The following is a 17,500-nucleotide window of genomic DNA, read 5'->3' as shown; positions in this document are numbered from 1 at the left end:
TTTTAATGTCATAAAATCAGTGACAGGGACCTGTTCTCGTGTCTAGATGAGACTTTTAGGCGATCTCAAACTAAGTACATTGATGGTATGCTCTTGGAATCTACACCAATTCCCCTTTGCAGGGATGCCACCAGGTAAATTAAAAAAAGCCTGAAATCTTGCGCGGACGAGATACAAATCAACGTCAAGGGCTTTGTAGGGATTTGAAAAATATCAAATTTGGAATATTGTTTCAGTACTTATTATTGCAATTGAGAGCAAATAACACACAAAAGAAAGGAGAGTTAACAGTTTTCAAATTGATAAAATAAGGTGCTGAAAACAAAATACAGACAAATTATATAGCTATCAGGGGTGAGAATGACTGGTCACATAAAAGGAGAAAATTTTTCATTGTGAAGATCATGACCCACCCATGCAACCATAACCTATAAATTTGAACTTCACTCAAATTCACTGAGATGCGATCCAAAATTTGTCTCGCAGCAATTCCTGACACGACTTGGAGAATTTCAAAAGTTGAAAGTGTAATTACATTTGGTGGTTGTAGTAGGGATGATGATGTGGTGGTGGTTGTAGTAGCTGTGGTAGGAATGATGATGTAGTGGTAGTTGTAGTAGTAGTGGTGGTGGTAGGGATGATGTGGTAGTGGTGGTAGGGATGATGATGTGGTGGTGATTGTAGTAGTAGTAGTAGTAGTAGTAGTAGTAGTAGTAGTAGTAGTAGTAGTGGTCTTAGAGATGATGATGTGATGGTGGTTGTAGTAGTAGTGGTGGTAGGGATGATGATATGGTGGTGGTTGTAGTAGTGGTGGTCTTTTAGAGATAATTATGTGGTAGTGGTTGTAATAGTTGTGGTAGGAATGATGATGTGGTGGTAGTTGTAGTAGTTCTGGTGGTAGGGATGATGTGGTGTTATTTGCAGTAGTTGTGTTGGTAGGGATGATGATGTGGTGGTGGTTGTAATAGTAGTGGTGGTAGAGATGATGTAGTGGTTTTGGTGAGTGTTTTTCATTCAGTGATAATAATAGCAATTTGTCAAAAAGGAGGAAAATGTCTCCGTCTATCGGTCAAACGCAAGCAAAGTGTAAAAATAACAGGAACATAGTTTTATATTGGTATTATGTAATATATTACTATTACTAGTATAAATCCATTCTTATCATTAAACATAAATTTACTTTTGTAAACATTTAATGAATTGTCCTTTCCACATGTTAAAGGCCTACAATGTTATTCAAATAAAAGGCCAGAAAGTGTAGTTTTGTTTTGATTTTTACTTTATAAAGCAGGCTACAATATCTTTTATTTTTTACCGAAACCTAGTGGTTATTCAGCTTATAAATACAACCCAGGAATCTCACAAAAGCCATAGTCAAAAGGTAAAAAGACAGAAGAATAAACTAAGCCAACCACCATTGCTTTATTCTAGGCTAATGTATTATCTCTGTATGACCAGATGATTTAATGGATGGTTGCGAAAGAGAGAATAATTTATGAATTGATCTTCTTAGGAATTCTTTATCAAAAAAAAAAAAAAAAAAAAAGAAGAAAAGAGAAATGGAAAGAAAGGCAAGGGGAAAGAGGAATAGAGAGAGAGAGAGAGAGAGAGAGAGAGAGAGAGAGAGAGAGAGAGAGAGACAGAGAGAGAGAGAGAGAGAGAGATTTGTCCCTCCCCTTCCCCTTCAACCAAACCATCAACTACTAGCTAATCAAGGAACACCACTGGTCGTCTGTGTCAATTGTGACATCTGGTGCCATTCAGTCTGGCCCGACGTCATAAAAACGAGACAGTCACTAAATTTCACGAGACTATTGCACAGGTGTCAAATATGACATAAGACATAATGGTGATTTTGTGGTTTTGAGGGAAATGTTTGACACGGCAAATTCAGTGATGGGGATGGGCGGAGATAAACTACCGCGATTTTTTTCTTCTTCTTTAAAAAAAAATTATTCTTTTTTTGAATAGTGACGACGGACAAAAACCGGAGGTTCCGGATTAAAACCGACTGGTGGTAAAAAAACCGGATTTCCGGCTAAAACCGGAAAAGTGGCATCCCTGCCTTTGTCTTACCTTTCCTTGGGTGCTTTAATTGTAATTCTATAACGTTTTACTATCCCATATACACACTCCCCTTTTACTGGCGCTGATATGACCTAAATGCGTTGCACGCCCCGTAAAACCCTTAAAAACAAAAAACAAAACTTTAGGCCATACCGCGCTGCAGGGCGCTGAACCCGAAACCGTCAGGGAAGGAAGAATGACAACAATGCTGTAAAACGTTCGAGAAAGATCTACAACGCAGCAACAACTGGATGAGTAGATAATAAAACACCCGTCCATTTGTTTGCCATATGTCTCCATTGTAGGATCGATTTTTAAAAACAAACTTGATTAGATAAACATAGATCTAAGTTAAATAATAACACGCCTGATCATCAATACAGGTGTGTAATCGTGAATGAGAGAGGACGTAACAATAAATATTATTTGACTACACGAGCACCCTTCTACCCCCCCCCCCCTCTCCCTCTCTCTCTCTCCCTCCCTCTCTCTCTCTCCCTCCCTCTCTCTCTCTCTCTCTCTCTCTCTCTGCGTGTATGTGTGTGCGCACCCCCCCCCCCTTTTTCCATCTCCTCATTTTAAAATTAATGGTTTCTGGTGCAATTCATTTATGACATAATTTTATGTTTCGATTCAACAATAAAACGGGATAAAGACGGCTATGTGGTCAAGTGGTATGACACTCGCTTTCGGATCGAAAGGTCTTGGGTTACAGCCTTGCTCGGCGCATAGTTGAGTTCTTGGAAAAAGGCTCTTTAGTCAATTTCTCTCACCGTACTTATGTGTAAAATGAGTACCTGACCGTTCACAGCGTCAGATTCCGTTCTACGTGTTATGTGTTGCTGTTGGTCAGGGACCTCTTGTAAAGCGCTTTGAGCGCGTTTAGTAGATATTGCGCAACATATAATTCAAGTGTTTGTGTGTGTATGTAAAGTGAATACCTAGAATCCCTCCGATGATGTGTTGGTAATTGTTGTAGTAGTGGTGGTAGAGATGATGATGAGGTGGTGGTTGTTGTAGTTGAGTAGGGATGATGATGAAGTGGTGGTTGTTTTTGTAGTGGTGGTGATGGAGGAGGTTGTAGTTTTGATGGTAGAGATGATGATGTGGTGGTGGTTGTTGTAGTAGTGGTGGTAGAGATGATGATGAGGTGGTGGTTGTTGTAGTAGTGGTGGTAGAGATGATGATGTGGCGGTAGTTGTTGTAGTAGTGGTGGTAGGGATGATGATGTGGTGGTGGTTGTTGTAGTAATGGTAGTGGTGGTGGCTGTTGTTGTAGTAGTGGTAGAGGTGATGTGATGGTGGTGGCTGTAGTTGTGGTGGTAGAGATGATGATGCGGTGGTGGTTGTTGTAGTAGTGGTGGTAGAGATGATGATTTGGTGGTGGTTGTTGCTGTTGTGGTGGTGGTAGAGATGATGATGATGATGATGTGGTAGTTTTGGTGGTGGAGATCGTGCTGTGGTGTTTTGTTTTGTTTGTTTTTAAGGGTTTTACGGCGCTTGCAACACATTTAGGTTATTCAGCGCCAGTAAAAAGGAAGAAAATGGGATAGTTAAAAGTTCTAGAATTACAATTAAAGCACCCAAGAGAAAGGAAGACAAAGGGGAACTGGGAACAAATAGGGATCAGATGCAGATTCCAAGAGCAAACCATCAATGTACTTAGTTTGAGATCACCTATAAGTCTCATCCGGACACAAGCACAAAATCCAACAAAGAGGAGTACACTCAAATGCTTACATTATACATTAAAAATAACAAACATAATACATAACAGAGAGATGATTTACAAGGAAAAAAATATCATCTCCCAAAACAATAACTATGCATTTGACTGTTTCCCTCCCAGCTAGGATTCCGGCCAGTGCCAGGACAAAACCAAGTAATCTCATTCCGAGACAAAGACAGAAAGCATGTTGGATAACAGATATAAGGGGATAGAAGACACAGTATGTATCTCCCTGTCCGCTATGGGAGGTCAGGAACCCCACCCAGATATACTGGTCGATTTTATCATTTCCGGAACAAAAAGTAAACTTCCGTATTTCCCGGGACAGCCATTATTTTTTTTTTTTTCAAATTTCTGGGACAAATCCGGAAATCCCGAACGGTAGGCATGCCTGCTGATTTAATTAAATTATAGCTTTGTTTAAAAATGAGAAAATGTCAAAAATAAAATGAAAAGGTTTTGACAATCAAAACGTACCTATTCAGCAACACGTAAAGACAATAGGGAATGAGATTAGCGGAAGAGTAGCGTCCCCTTGATTGGAAGTCACCCACTGTGACGTCACCGGCGGAAAAGTTATTAGAGAGAGAACGTCATGTTGGTTGTGCGCATGCGTCTCTCGTCCTCATGTGACGATTTGCGGCCTGACATGGGTTTATATATCCCTGGTGAGTACTATTCTTAGGACGACTGAGAGGCGTTGTCATCACAAGATAGCATAGCAACAGGTTTGAAAAATAACAACTCATAGTCGCCTTGAGCTAATTTCCCATTGAGACTTAAGATCGTTCTACAGTAATGTGATAGAAGACCCAGCATGACCTCATGCCCACTATGGGAGGTCAGGGACCCCAGCCAGTGGGGGGTCAGTTTTTGTTTTTGTTTTTGAGGGTTTTACGGCGCTTGCAACATATTAAGGTCATATCAGCGCCAGTAAAAAGGAAGAAATGGGATAGTAAAAAGTTATAGAATTCATTTTAAGCACCCAAGAAAAGGTAAGACAAAGGGGAATTGGTTCAAATAGGAAACAGATGTAGATTCCAAGAGCACACCATCAAATTACTTAGTTTGAGATCACCAAAAAGTCTCATCCAGACCAAGCACAGATCCCCACTAAGAGGAATACACTCAAATGTTAACAAATCAAATATTACATGTAAATAAAACATAATACAGTACATAACAGGGAGATGATTTACAAGGAAAAAAATATCACCTCCCAAGGCAATAACTATACATTCGACTGTTTCCCTCTCAGCCAAGGACTCCGACCAAGGTCAGGACAAAACCAAGCAATCTCACTCCAAGACAAAGACAGAAGGCTATTTGAAAACAGATAAGAGGGGATAGAAGACACAGTAAGTACCTCCCTGCCCACTATGGGAAGTAGGAACCCCACCCAGTGGGGAGTCAGGAACCCCAGCCAGAATTTTTTTTTTCTTAAATAATCAATAATAATAAAACAAATATAATAATTACAGAACATTCCAATTCCAATAGTTAACCATAACGATTTTATTACGGGATATAAAATATTAATAAATTGTCAGTGAAATTATTTCAATTTTTACCAGTCAACTGCCGGACTCTGGAAAAACATGCATTTAAAAATTTGGCAAGAAAAAATCATCCTTTAAATAAATATTGATTGATTTAAATGACCCTCATCTTGGAGAAAAAAAACTATCAAACCTGGGACTTCGAGAAGTCTTCCTTAAAGTCCCAGGTTTAAGAGTTTTTGCCAAGACGTGGGTCATTTTAATCGATTGATAATTAAAGGACGAGTTCTCTGGCCAAATTTTTAAAAACTTTGGGGTTTTTTCCAAAGGGTTTTCCGGCGCTTGCAACACATTATTATATCAGCGACTGTAAAAATGAAGAAAATGGCAAAGGAAAAAGTTCTAGAATTGCAATTAAAGCACCCAAGAGAAAGTAAGACATATATAAGGAGATAGAAGTCGCAGCAAGTGCCTCCCTGCCCGCTATGGGAGGCCAGGAATCCCATCCAGTTTTCAAGAGGACGGCAGTTGACACGTAAACAAACAAACAAAAATAATAATAAATTATTATAATTATAAACTGAATTAAATGTGGTGCAGATTAAAAAAGTGAATACAGGGTAACAATTTATAAATATATAACTTCACTTGGACGAACTGCATGCCATAAAACCATGGATGTGCCTAAAGGTAACAATAACAAACAGACTTGCATGGAGCTGGAAGAAATTTCTGTGCCAGCCCCTTGGAGAAAAGCTCTCAGAAATTGTTTGTTTGTTTTTAAGGGCTTTACGGCGCTTGCAACACATTTAAGTTATATCAGCGCCAGTAAAAAGGAAAAAAACGGGATAGTAAAAAGTTCTAGAATTACAAATAAAGCACCCAAGAAAAAGTAAGACATAGGGGAACTGGGAACAAATAGGGATCAGATGTAGATTCCAAGAGCACACTATCAAAGTACTTAGTTTGAGACAACCTATAAGTCTAATCCGGACACAAGCACAAAATCCAACAAAGAGGAATACACTCAAATGCTTACATTATAAATTCAAAATAACAAATATAATAATACATCACAGAGAGATGATTTACAAGGAAAAAAATATCATCTCCCAAAACAATAACTATGCATTTGTAAACCATTGTAAAATTGGTCTTAGTCTTCGTCCGCCACAGACTGAGCTATATGATTGAATTAAAAACCCTATGGCCGCCTGTTGGGATTTTGTCGAGCAAAAGCAGCTTTGATGCAAGTCGACGTCTTATTCAGATTGGATTCACTTTCACTCTTTTGTTCTCAGCATGTGTAAGAGTCAAAGAGATAAGCCGTGTTGAGAGACAATAAGCTCTCACCAAACTCGTTGGTCACAATGCACAGTTGTCAATCTCAAAACAAAGGATATCGCTCTCAGTCGCTCTTTTTGTTTTGTTTTTTGTTTTTAAAAGGGTTTTTTTTTTTTTTTTTTTTTTTTTTTTTTTTTTTTTTTTGTTGCTTTAGGTCTCTTCCAACACAATTGAGGTTATATGAGAGACCGCTGAAACAAAAAAACAAGCAATCTAACAAAAATAGTACAAATGTAAATCAAAATCATAACCTAAAGATATCATAAGCTAAATTATAAATAACCAAGAACAAACAGGCAGAAGATTTACAGAAAAAAAATATCCCCTGTCAAAAATACAATCACAAACCAGAGAAGCAGGAAGGGCTAGTAAAGAGAAGAAGAAACGACATCACTATCGGATCGTACACCCATGCGAACATCATAGGTATATGATTCAAGGGTGATGCTCCCATCCAACCACCCGCGAAAAAAGGGCTTACGGCGCTTGCAACACATTAAGGTCATATCAGCGCCAGTAAAAAGGAAGAAAAGGGATAGTAAAAAGTTCCAGAATTACAATTAAAGCACCCAAGAAAAGGTAAGACAAAGGGGAATTGGTTCAAACAGGGAACAGATGTAGATTCCAAGAGCAAACTATCAAAGTACTTAGTTTGAGATCATCTAAAAGTCTCATCCAGACACAAGTACAGGCCCCCACTAAGAGGAATACACTCAAATGTTTATAAATCCTATATAATATGTAAACAAAACATAATACAGTGCAAAACAGAGAGATGATTTACAAGGGAAAAAATATCATCTCCCAAAACTATACACTTGACTGTTTCCCTCTCAGCCAGGGTGCCGGCCAGAGTCAGGACAAAATCAAGTAATCTCATTCCAAGACAAAGACAGAAAGCAATTAAAAAACAGGTACATGGGGATAGAAGACACAGCAAGTACCTCCCTGCCAACTATGGGAGGTCAGGATCCCCACCCAGTCAGTCGCTCTTTAAAAATGGCATTGTCTACCTGTTTTAAGAGTATAACCAGCACCCTCGCCTCCTATTTCATGGCCACAGATGAAATAACAAACCCAAACTGCAAAGTCCCGCCCTCTTTTGCTCTAATAAAGTTGTGACACATTACTGTAGCATTAAATCCCGGTCACTCTCCATTTTTCAACTTATCATGATTTCTTCAATGATGAAATTTAATCATATTTTATTAGATTGATTTCTTGAATTTACCACTTTTTGAGAAAATTTATTGCGATTAACCGAAGTTTGTTGCAATTAACCAGTGACTTTTATATAGAATTAATTCCGTTTCTTGGGAAATGTTGCGATTAATCGAAAGTTGCGATTATCCGGAGTGGACTATATATATATATATATATATATATATATATATATATATATATATATATATATATATATATATATATATATATATATATCAATCATAAAAGCAAAAACCATGAGATAATAGTGCTCAACTTTTTGATAAAAGGAGCCTTGTGACATGTGACATGAAACAGTACTGTAGAAGTTAAACAATACTGATTATACTTGAAATGTTTATATATATATATATATATATATATATATATATATATATATATATATATATATATATATATATATATATATATATATATATATACATATATATACAAAATATAACACATCACTGCTTTCTTCACACCACAAACCAGCTCTCGTGATCACTTTAAAATTAATGCTGACAATCTTTCTCAGCCATAGCAACAAAAACAATTAATTGTAAATACAAACTGTCATCAAGCACCACAACCAGTAGGATGCCTGGATTCACATGGTGCCAAACATTAGAAATAAACACAAATATCTATAGATAGTATGTGCTTGGCTAAGAAGCTCATAACATTGCCATCCGGAAGTATAACGGACCAACACACAAAACTGTGTGTATCTATGAACGTTTATAGTCGGGTTAATACAGTTCAGTGTAAAACAATAACAAAGACCTGAGTAACGTCATCTTCGAACTATCTATATCAGCTATGATACTGGCAATTTGTCAAAAAGGAGGAAAATGTATCAGTCCATCAGGTAAATTCAAGTCAAAATGCAAAAATGACATACACAATATGATAGTTACGTAACATTATATAATATAATTCTTTTGCAAATATCTAATTGTCCTTTCCAGACAATAATTTAAAAGGCTCACAATATTAATCACACTGCTATATTCATCAAGAGATGATAAATCTAATCAAAGGAAAAATAGTAAATTAAAAATAATTTGAACAATTGCTTTGGAGAGAGAGAGAGAGAGTTTGTTTTTTTGTTTTTGAGGGTTTTACGGCGCTTGCAACACATTAAGGTCATATCAGCGGCAGTAAAAAGGGAAAAAATGGGATAGTAAAAAGTTCTAGAATTACAATTAAAGCACCCAAGAATAAGGCAGACAAAGGGGAATTGGTTCAAAAGAGAACAGAGTAGATTCCAAGAGCACACTATCAGTGTACTTAAATTGAGATCACCTAAAAGTCTCATCCAGACACAAGCACAGGTCCCAACTAAGAGGAATACACTAAAATGTTTACAAAGCATATATAATACATAAATAAAACATAATAGAGTGCATAACAGAGAGATGATTTACAAGGAAAAAAATATCATCTTCCAAAACTAACTATACATTTGACTGTTTCCCTCCTAGCCAAGGTATCCGGCCGGGGCCAGGACAAAACCAAGTAATCTCATTCCAAGACAAAGACAGAAAGCATGTTGGAAAACAGACAGAGGGGGATAGAAGACATAGTATGTACCTCCCTGCCCGCTATGGGAGGTCAGGATCCCTACACAGAGAGAGAGAGAGAGAGAGAGAGAGAGAGAGAGAGAGAGAGAGAGAGAGAGAGAGAGAGAGAGAGAGAGAGAGAGAGAGAGAGAGAGAGAGAGAGAGAGAGTTATGCATTGATTTTCTATGTTTTTTTCCAATCCTTACGCAACATCTGTTCATCCAAGGACACCACTGGCTTTGGTTGTCTAGGCTGACGTCATAAAAATGAGATTGTCATAAAATTTTTTTGTTTTGTTTTTAAGGGATTTACGGCGCTTGCAATGCATTTAGGTTATATCAGCGCCAGTAAAAAGGAAGAAAATGGGATAGTATAAAGTTCCAGAATTACAATTAAACCACCCAAGAAAAAGTAAGACATAGAGGAACTGGGAACAAATAGGGCTCAGATGTAGATTCCAAGAGCATACCATCAATGTACTTAGTTTGAGATCACCTATAAGTCTGAACCGGACACAAGCACAAGATCCAACAAAGAGGAATACACTCAAATGCTTACACTATACATTAAAAATAACAAATATAATAATACATAACAGAGAGATGATTTACAAGGAAAAAAATATCATCTCCCAAAACAATAACTATGCATTTGACTGTTTACCTCCCAGCTAGGACTCCGGCCAGGGCCAGGACAAAACCGAGTAATCTCATTCCAAGACAAAGACAGAAAGCATGTTGGAAAACAGATATAAGGGGATAGAAGACAGTATGTACCTCCCTGCCCACTATGGGAGAAATACAAATTCGAATGCCTAAATGGACTAGACATAATACCCTCTTCACGTGGTGGGTTACCAGTGAGATTTATGGCACCCCATACAGGTTCTGAGGAACTAAACTTTCCTTTTCAACAAGATTAATTGAGTCAAAGGTGCGTATGCAATTCTATAGATAAAGCAAAAAATTCGTAATTCTACTAATTCTTTAGTAGTACTAGGCAATTTTGCGTACAGCATATATATGGCACAATATAATAAATAATGTTTATCTGATCCGTTATGGTATAGCATATATATGGCACAACATAATAAATAATGTTTATCTAATCCGTTATGGCACATTAAAAAAAAATAGTGTTTGGACTTGCAGAAAAAAACAAAAACTGTCTCTCGTAACAATATAAAATTATGAATTATGTAGGAAATAATGAAACATAAAGAACGCTGCAGTACAATGACAGACAATAAATAATATATAAAGAATCCATGCTCAATGCGTTCCACAATGCATCATTTATTCCCCCCCCCCCCCCCCCCCAGCAGGCCATATGGAACAGCGTTTCCATTCCCTACATTATCTGCTCAAAACAGCTATGGCACAATTGAATGATCAGGTTTGCAGGATAAGAAACGTTTTTGTTTTTATGTTTTTAAGGGTTTTATGGCGCTTGCAACACATTTAGGTTATATCAGCGCCAGTAAATAGGAAGAAAATGGGATAGGAAAAAGTTATAGAATTACAATTAAAGAACCCAAGAAAAAGTAAGACAAAGGGGAACTGAGAACACATAGGGATCAGATGTCGATTCCAAGAGCATACCACCTATGAACTTAGTTTGAAATCACCTACAAGTCTCATCCAGACACAAGCACAAAACCCAACAAAGAGGAATTCACTCAAATGCTTACATTATACATTCAAAATAAAAATAATAATACATAACAGAGAGATGATTTACAAGGAAAAAAATATCATCTCCCAAAACAATAACTATTCATTTGACAGTTTCCCTCCCAGCTCGGATTCCGGCCAGGGCCAGGACAAAACCAAGTAATCTCATTCCGTTCCGAGACAAAGACAGAAAGCATGTTGGAAAACAGATATAAGGGGATAGAAGACAGTATGTACCTCCCTGCCCGCTATGGGAGGTCAGGATCCCCACCCAGTATGGCACAATTGAATGATCGGGTTTGCAGGATAAAAAAACCAAACCTATCCCTTTTATAAATAGTGTAATAAAAATAATAACATCTCATTCCAAGACAAAGACAGAAAGCATGTTAGAAAGAAGATAAAAGGGGGTAGAAGACACAGGAAGTGCCTCCCTGCCCACTATGGTAGGTAAGGAAACCCACCCAGTAATAAGTAGCTAGGCAGTGATCATTGAAAAATGGATAAAAAAAAAAGAAATCGTAAAAACAACTCTAAATCAATCTCTGATTTTAAATGGTAAAAATTTGCTATCAACATTTACAGAAATTCCAGTTGCACCTATTTGTTGGTTTGTAAAGTTTCTTTTTTTCATTTTTACATATTTTTAAGAATTAGAAATATAATTTCAAAAACATGTGCATTCACATACTGCAATATCCACAAAATGTGCTCAAAGCGCTTTACAAGGAGTCCCTAGCCAACAGCAATGCTTAACATGTAGGATGAGACATGACACTCGTTAAGCGATATCACAATTATTATTCACAATTTGTCGTAACAAAGCTAAAGCTGTTAACGGCTAGGTGCTAATTTTACACCTAAGTGCGGTGAGAGGATGTGAGTATATAGCCTTTTTCAAGGACTGAACTATGAGCTGCTCAAAAGGGGACTCCAATTGCTTTTCGATCTGTAGGCGAGTGTCATACCACAAGACCACATAGCTGCGTTTATATAAGTTATGGCACTGAAAAATAAGTTGTCCAAAATGACAAAATGAATTACATGGTGATACTGTACAACTATCACATTAATTTGCTTGGCGAAAGGACGTTAGATACGTTATGATTATTTCTTATGACGAACATGCGTAAAAAGAACCAATATTCTAAAACAAACTACAACAATAAATAATAAGTATATATACTGAAATAAAAGGAAACAAAAAGTCATGCTTTTTATGTCCATGTTCGTTTTGCTAAATTTGGTGATGACCCTTAGGCATAAATGTATGAAATCTTCACTAGAAGATGGTGAAGACCAGATGTAAATATCTATAACGTTTTTTAGAATAATAAATCATTGACATAGGGAAAAACTTCATGAATACCCTTTATAAAATATTCATCAGAAAAACAGCAGAATAAAATATAAAATAAGTAGAACGCTTACTGTCAGCTACTATCACAGAATGAATTTCATTTGCATTAAAAATTACCATTCTTTGTTGGAAGTCAAATTGTAACATATTGCCTAGTGATGTAAGTTTTAAAAGGCGATTTAGTAAAAATTTGGAACATGAAAATATCAGCACCTACACAGATCATTAATAAACGTCACCATTAAAACAAAAAAACAAACCTCAATCGTGTACACTTAAATTCAAGCATGACGGTACCCTTGTGAAGCATTTCCATTTCATTTAAACCACCCTGTGCATTGTCAATACTGTTTATTTGCATAGCCATAAAATTTCACTTTGGTTTCAAAATAATGTAAAGTAACGTTATTGAAAACCTTATGTTGGATAATCTTATTTGTTTCCAACTTATAAAGTAAAAAACAATAGATATGATCATATTTCATAACAAATCACTGAGCTATCATCACTTTTTAATCTATTTTTCATATGGACTAAAGATGAAATTTGTGATAAAATGATTTTGTCATATGCATCAAAGTACCACTAAAATTGTGGTAAAAGGAATAATTATTTGAGTAGAGTTAACTTCAAGATCTTCATAAAATAAATTCTATTAATACGATGAATAAAGATATAAATATGCAAACTGTAAAAAGCTATGATAATAAATAAATATATATATATATATATAGAGAGAGAGAGAGAGAGAGAGAGAGAGAGAGAGAGAGAGAGAGAGAGAGAGAGAGAGAGAGAGAGAGAGAGAGAGAGAGAGACGAGACTGTATAAAAGCATTAAAGATATATATGAGTGAAATATATTGAAAATAATTAGCTTATAATATTATATAATATAACATACTTTAAAATTCTATTGTTTACAGTCGGTTAACATTTAACACAGTTGCCAACTTTTCAAAGGGCCAAATCAGAACACCCACATGCACAATACCGTCACGACCCTAAACAGTAGAATGGTTGGATCTTATTATACAACATAATCTAAATTTAGATATAGAAATCACCAACTGTTTAGGAACAGACAAAGCAAGAAAGAAAAATACAAGAAAAAAACAACAATTCCACCTCGACTGATTTTTTTGGATGTTTTTTTTTTTCTTGTATTTTTCTTTCTTGCTTTGTCTGGCAACATTTCATAAACACTTGTTCAGATCTTTATCTTACACTGGGTTCTTAATTTCTTAATTTAATATTTTCTAAATTTAGAGCGTGTTTCTATTCCTTGTTTTAATTTGCTAGTCAAAAAAATAAAAGAGCATAATTTTGGGACCTGCAAGGGTCATTCATTGTGTCCATGCATAAAACAGTCCAAAGTATTGGAGTTTTTTCTCATATTTTATCAGAACAGTTGGCAGTTCTGAGCTACTTGAGGCAGCAGCGTTATGACCCTCTGTCTGAGAGCAGGTTTACGGCGGGATGAAGTGGATGCTGGGAATTGAATTTATAGTCAGAAATATGAGATTTCAGATTTGCTTTCTCTCCATTATAAAAACTATTTCCTGCATTGGAAATAAAAATATAAATGGAAGCTCGTATTTATCATGATTTAATTTCTAAATTCACTTTTCCTGGTCCCAATCGTCCGGACATAATACTGTTTTGAAGACGATGGGTTACATACATACATACACATATATATATATATATATATATATTTATGAGTGTTGGTAGGTACTTGTAGATACTAGAGTGCTCGATAACTTAATTAATGTACTGTTTTATATATATATATATATATATATATATATATATATATATATATATATATATATATATATATATATATATATATATATATATGTATAAAACTGCATTAGACCATTGTCTTTTTTTTTTGTTTGTTTGTTGCTTTAGGTCTCTTCCAACACAATTGAGGTTATATATGAGAGACCGCTGAAACAAAAAAACAAGCAATCTAACAAAAATAGTACAAATGTCAATCAAAAGCATAACCTAAAGATATCATAAGCTAAATTATAAATAACCAAGAACAAACAGGCAGAGGATTTACAGGAAAAAAATATCCCCTGTCAAAAATACAATCACAAACCAAAGAAGCAGGATAGGCTAGTAAAGAGAAGAAGAAACGACATCACTATCGGATCGTACACCCATGCGAACATCATAGGTATATGATTCAAGGGTGATGCTCCCATCCAACCACCCGCGAGACCAATGTCTTCAACTTAATTGACATATCAGGTAACCAACACAAAGTCAGTCAGTCCTTACCCAATGAATTGCAACAATATAATAAAATATAACATTTGTATATAAATCACTAAGATCACTAAGATCAGAACAAGACCAAACAAGGAGACGAGACTTGACGATAGCACCACTCATCTTTTCCTGGACGTCAGTCAAGTGACGTTTACTTCTTTGTTGTCTCCGACTCACCCGTCAAGGGGACAGGATTGTGGCCCCAGTTGTAATACGTGTACGCGGGGGCAAATTTCAGGTTGCCTGTGAGGTTGACACTGTCGTCCTTTTCACGAATTTTAACAGGGCCGGTAATGCATTCGTTGTAGCTTGGTGGAGCTGGGGAGAAACAAAATTCTATTTCTGATTGTGTAAACTACACTTCCTCTTCAATATCCTCATCATCCTCTTCCTCCTTTATATTATTCCTCTTCAGTCACAAAAAAAAAAAAAAAGAGGAAAAAAAAAATAATTGAGCTTTTATATAGCGCAATATCCACTAAATGTGATCAAAGAGCTTTACAAGGGGTCCCTGACCAACAGCAACACGCAACATGTAGAACGAAACATGACACAGCAGGCGATATTACAATTTTATTTTGTGACAGAGACAACGCTGTCAACGGACAGGTACTCATATTACACCTGAGTACAATGAGAGACTGTGAGTAAAGAGCCTTTTCCAAGGATTCAACTATGCACCGAGCAAGGCTCGAACTCAGGACCTTCCGATCCGAAAGCGAGTGTCATACCACAAGACCACATAGCCGCAGTCATACAAACTAACGAGCACAGAATAAATTATCGTCTATGATCAATTCATTTTTATGAAAACATTTAAAACCTCACAATAAATTTTACAAGCAACCTAAAACCGATGATGGAGTCTGTTTGTAGAGCATTCACTTCACACGCAAAAGGGACCGAGATCGATCCCAGGTGCAGTCGAGATTTTTTTCGATAGACTAGTGTCCTATCCAAAGGGTAGCAAGCAATTGCTATTGTCCGTTTCACTCTATAGAAACCGGATAAACTCCGGCTCCATGGACCTCATGGCTCTGAAGGACTAAATAAAAACCAAAAAAAATTGAGCTTTTATATAGCGCAATATCCACTAAACACGCTCAAAGCGCTTTACAAGGGGTCACTGGCCAACAGCAACGCATAACATGTAGGACAAGACACGACGCCTGTCAGGTGATATTACAAATTTTTGGGACAGAGACAACGCTGTTAACGGCCAGGTACTCATTTTACACCCGAGTACGGTGAGAAAATGTGAGTAAAGAACCTTCTCCAAGGACTCAACTATGCGCCGAGGGAGGCTCGAACCCAGGACCTTCCGATCCAAAAGCGAGTGTTGTACCACTTGATCACAAAGCCAACTACTTTTCAAAAGCGATGAAATACGAGCTTCATGACTTTGTACAAATCGTTCCATCAGAAAATGGCTCAAAATGCCACGACCTTTCTTACACTGCAGGCTTTTCCTTGTTCTGTGCTTTTTTTTTTTCCATTCAAAATTGACGTCATTAAACAAACTCGAAAATCTAGTTAAACCCCTTCTACACCACAAAATAACAAAAAAAACATTAATAACAATAACAACAATAATAAATTTTTAAAAAATAAAATTCTCCTTATTCATCCCATAGGGGAAATTTGTCTCCAGGGTCTATTCCAAGGGAAGACTAGAATAACCCAGGTGTCAGCCGCAGAGCAGCGCCGCAAATTGAGCTAGGGCGAGGTGACTTGCTCAAGGCCACACAGAGCCGCAGCGGGCAATCAAACTCAGTACCTTTCGGGTACGAAGCAAAGACCATACCACGCTAATAATAATAATAATAATAATAATAATAATAATAATAATAATAGTAATAATAATAATAATAATAATAATAATAATAATAATAATAATAATAACAATAATAATACCATACTCCTGGGGGTTAAAATCGTTCTGTATATCTCATGTTAAATTTTTGCCAAATTTACTGACAAATCTAAAAAGTACGAAACTATTTTTTATGGATTGATATACGAGTAACATGCAAATCTTTTTTTTTTAATTTAGGGTAATTATATTTCACATTTACACAAATGATTATTCATCAAATTTGTTCGGGCATAAAGATTGGTCTTTGATGTTGTGCGCACTAGATTTGACTTATGAGCCTTTCACGTCTCAATCGAAGGATCCGGACGCCTAGGCTGCCTCCACCAGGTCGTGTTTCAGGTCCTTCTGATATTGTCTGTCACTGGTTAAAGTTTTAAGTATTTGTAGATCTTCAGATGTTTTTAGGGTCATTGGATGTTCTATAGTTCCGAGGTTTAGATTTAAAGAACAGGTAGGGTAGCTATGAGTCTTCCTCTAAAAGAGTGCACACACTTCTTGAAAAATGTTTTCAGAGCTTTGTTTGCTGGTATTTCTGGATTTCTTCTTAATATATTTCCAAAGAGACGCCATCTTCGATCTAAAATATGCAATGAGAGTGGTCTTTCTTTCACTGTTTTGTAAAGGGTTTCGTTTTTTCACTGTTTTGTAAAGGGTTTCGTTTGACATCTTTGTTGAATAACGCATGATGAGGACTCACTTCAATTGTTTGCAGTGGAATGCATCAAACTTTTCTTCCTCTGACTTGGTAAGAGCCCATGTGAGTTGTACAGCAAGATTGGTTTTACAAAATATTTGGATAGTTTCAATTTTGTTGTTTGTTTAATCTTATCTTCCCTGATCCATACATTCATTAATTTGTTCAGTGCGGCATTCAAAAGATGTCGCACGCACCTACAGACCTT

At 36.4% G+C, this 17,500-nt stretch overlaps 1 protein-coding gene across 4 annotated transcripts in view; it reads right to left on the bottom strand.

Annotated features, from left to right (window-relative positions):
* Window positions 1-5,286: 5,286 nt before the first annotated feature.
* Window positions 5,287-17,500, bottom strand: part of LOC144959031 (arrestin domain-containing protein 3-like) — a 38,962-nt gene continuing 26,748 nt past the window's right edge. For 2 of the 4 annotated variants that reach the window (XM_078891369.1, XM_078891368.1), the window contains one exon: window positions 14,314-15,040. In XM_078891369.1, the coding sequence (XP_078747495.1) occupies window positions 14,874-15,040 (167 nt within the window). In that variant the 3' untranslated portion in view covers window positions 14,314-14,873. Of the gene's footprint in view, window positions 7,032-14,313; window positions 15,041-17,500 lie in introns of those variants that run through there. The other 2 variants (XR_013642552.1, XR_013642551.1) reach the window with 2 other exon arrangements.

This window comes from Berghia stephanieae, chromosome 13 (genome assembly GCF_034508935.2).
Source record: "Berghia stephanieae isolate SIO BIC M18660-M18661 chromosome 13, UCSD_Bste_1.3, whole genome shotgun sequence".
Taxonomy (NCBI): domain Eukaryota; kingdom Metazoa; phylum Mollusca; class Gastropoda; order Nudibranchia; family Aeolidiidae; genus Berghia; species Berghia stephanieae.
Note: the sequence above shows the minus strand (reverse complement) of the source record. Positions and strands in the feature narration are given on the sequence as shown.